This window comes from Carassius auratus, chromosome 7 (genome assembly GCF_003368295.1).
Source record: "Carassius auratus strain Wakin chromosome 7, ASM336829v1, whole genome shotgun sequence".
Taxonomy (NCBI): domain Eukaryota; kingdom Metazoa; phylum Chordata; class Actinopteri; order Cypriniformes; family Cyprinidae; genus Carassius; species Carassius auratus.
Window position 1 is genome coordinate 31221890 of NC_039249.1, and position 3315 is coordinate 31225204.

At 34.0% G+C, this 3315-nt stretch overlaps 1 protein-coding gene across 2 annotated transcripts; it reads right to left on the reverse strand.

Moving 5' to 3' along the window:
• Nucleotides 1-1212: 1212 nt before the first annotated feature.
• Nucleotides 1213-3057, reverse strand: clec3a (C-type lectin domain family 3, member A). Of its 2 annotated transcripts, none has more exons than XM_026266372.1 (3): nt 2606-3057; nt 2387-2479; nt 1213-1683 (listed from the first exon to the last, which is right to left on the reverse strand). In XM_026266372.1, exons 1-3 carry the CDS (start codon nt 2709-2711, stop codon nt 1286-1288), a joined length of 597 nt encoding a protein of 198 aa, XP_026122157.1. In that variant the 5' UTR covers nt 2712-3057; the 3' UTR covers nt 1213-1285. The 2 variants fall into 2 exon arrangements, with proteins under 2 accessions (XP_026122157.1, XP_026122158.1); XM_026266373.1 differs by having other exon boundaries at nt 2387-2473; nt 2606-3050.
• Between the last annotated feature and the right edge of the window lie 258 nt (nt 3058-3315).

The window sequence follows — 3315 nt, forward strand, 5'->3', positions numbered from 1 at the left end:
TTATGAAATTATATTAAATTTATAGTAGTTATATTAATTAATTAATTGTGTATTTATTTCTATGAATTATTAATGTTATTCTGATTATTATTATTTGTGAGTTGTACACTATTCATACATTGGATTCTTTTATTTATTACAGTTTTTCTTTCACTTTTGTAAAGTGAAAAGTTAATACAATTTGTATTTGATTTTTTTTTTTAAGAGCAGTGAATAACTGCTATTGAAATATAATAGGGTATCACTGTTTATTACTGATTTTAAAGGTTACTGAACTCTTGAAATGATTTGGATATACAGTTCAAACAACACAAGATTGGCCCCTCTGTATTAATCGTGGCCCCTCTTGTGCCCCCCAGTTGAAAAAATCCTAGAATCGCCCCTGTATATATATATATATATATATATATATATATATATATATATATATATATATATATATAACCATTTAAAAAGTATAAATTATAAAAAGGTCCATATACCTTGTGTTTTGTATTTATTATATTTCTTAATATTCTGGTTTTATATTTTAGTCAGCTATAGTTTTAGTTAACATTTTAATCATTTTGTGTTTTGTGTTATTGTCATTTTTATTAGTTTTTTATATAATTAAATGTCTATATATATTTTATTTATTAGGTTTAATTCATTTAGTAATTAGTTAAACTTAACAAAAATGTTGGGACAAAATCTTCTGTTTATTTAAATAAATGGGGGTGGTTTTATTTTAACGTTTACTCCAATAAAAGTGGGTGATTTTTGTATTTAATTTTATTCTTGTATAATCATTCATTACGGTTTATCCTCTTTCATTATGTTTGTAGTGTTGGAATGCTGCCTCTTGTTTTGTAAATAAATAAATAAACTAATAAAAGTCTGATATAATGCATTCTATATAAATACACACTTTGTGTTTACCTCATCTGAAAAACGTAATTTTTTTTTATTACTTTTTATTACTTTTTTTTACGGTCATCTTTCTTCTAAATATTCTAAATTGTAGAATGTTCTAAATAGAATTATCTGATTGCAAAGTCAAAATGTTCATGTTCTAAATGTAAAAAAAAAGATATATGATACCATTACCCCCCCCCCCCCCAAAAAAAACCCCACAATATTACTGCACTGAAAAACAAGCACTGTAAACCTGAACAAGTTTCTGTTTAGTGTTCCTCTGTTCTGATGAATAAAGAGGACACGTCATACATTACAACTGAGTGATTCATTTTTAATGAGCAGCTTAATGACAGGCTGTCGTTTAACATGCATCTTGATGTCATGCGCATCATGGGATCAGATATTCACAGATGTATTTCTTCTGACTGCGACAGACCTCGTCGTGCCATTTTCCCTGAGCTGCCAGCGAGAGTGTGACGCAGCTCTCTCTCTTCCCTCCGGTCGGCTCTCTCTTGGAGCGATCCCAGTGGAAGAAAGTGACAGGCAGGCTGTTCACGTCCACATACTGGCCTTCCTTCACTATGTCTGTTATGCCGATCCAGAAATCTTTGGATGCGGGTGAGCTGCGTTTGACATAGTCTGTGAGTTCCTGGTTCTGGCTGATGTCTCGAGGTATGGCCAGGGTCCCTCCCTGTGCGATGCAGTCCTCGTTGGCCTCATGGTAGTGCTTGGCCTGCTCAGAAAGCAGGTAACACTTCCTGTGGGCTTTGATGCCACGCAGGCAAACTGAAACATATATAACCGCATTCACTCATGTACACTGGTTTATAGCAGTTTCACACATGCCTTTCGATGTGAATATCAACTAAACAGTGACGAAAATATTGCTATATTTATGAAGCATTTTTACTGTTACTGTAATAAGACACATTAGGGACCTATGATGCAAAAATCACTTTTATAAGGTGTTTGAACACAGTTGTGTGGCCACAGTGTGTGAAAACAATCAGCCTATATGGTAAAAATCCACCCACTCATTTTTTATAATCCCAATAAATTAGAAACAGTCTCTCGGGACAAGCTATTTCAGATTCTCCCTCTTTACACGTCACTGAAATAAGTCTCGCCCATTTGTGACGATCTCTGACCTATTAGCATTGACACAGCCCTGAGTGAGAAGCAGCGGTCTGTAATTACTGGAGACAGACAGTTTTAAAGATTTAAGAAACATTGTATGTAGGTGAACTCATTGTAAGTACACATAAGTTGCATTATATTCCATTAATATTATATTATGTGCAAGTGGCTGTATAAAAAATGCTTTTAAGATTTGAAATATACACCACAATATTAAGCTCACTTCTCTTTCACTTCAACCTTCATATGTTAACAATATGCACTGTTGCCACTTATGGTGTGAAACAAGCATAATATTAAGTAATGATCTGCAGCATTAGCATGCTTTTTAAATGAAATCACTCCTGTTTACCTGTTTGCAGCGCCTGCATCTCTTTCAGGGAATTGACTTCCTGCCACAGCTTGTCAATCTGTGTCCTCACGTCCTCGTTCTCTGTCGCTGTATCTCAACAGAAGAACGACACACCAGAGGTCAGATCAAATATTCAATACGTTATAAGCTTGACTGAATCTGAGAGTTCTGAAGGGTTTGATGCATCTAAGGAAATACATGCAGTGACATAAAAGTCACCTCTCTGTCGAGCTGTAACGGCTTTTTTGGAGCGAGAGGGATGACCATATCCAGACTGGAGGACGCTGAAGCAGATTGCCAACAGCAGAAGCAGAGACTGTGCCATGGTCGCAGACGAGCTGTGCAAATCACTGAGAGAAAGTGGACAAGTCCTACAGTTTTCTCCCTTTTTTACTCACCGGCTATTGGCTGGACATTCTGTGTTTTTGTGTACCTAAAGGGAATTGAAACGCCTTCAGTCCAGTCACAACAACCAATACCCTGTTTCCAGCCATTCATAAATATTTACTTGGGAAAAACATGAAATTCATCTGGGAGTCTACCCATTCATAACCCAACAAGAAAATCCATTCACTACCACTCCTTATGTGTGGCATGGATTTAAAAAAAGTCTAATTAATTCAATTATATTTCAGTTTGTAAATAAATTCCTTGCTTTTGACAAGTTTGTTGACCAGTGATTTATCAAAAGTAGATTTTGAATAATCCACAGAAAAAAAAGAAAAAAAAAGACTTCAAACAAAAATAAACGTATTCAAAGAGTAAATTGTATTATATTTACAAAGCATTCTTCTTCACTTTTGTTTTGCAATGCTGCAAATGTATTCCATCTGAAACATTTCAAATAAAGAAATATAAGATTTAATTATAACTGTAATTTATTCCATGCAAAATATTCAAAATACTTTTTTTATTAGTTTTACTTAATC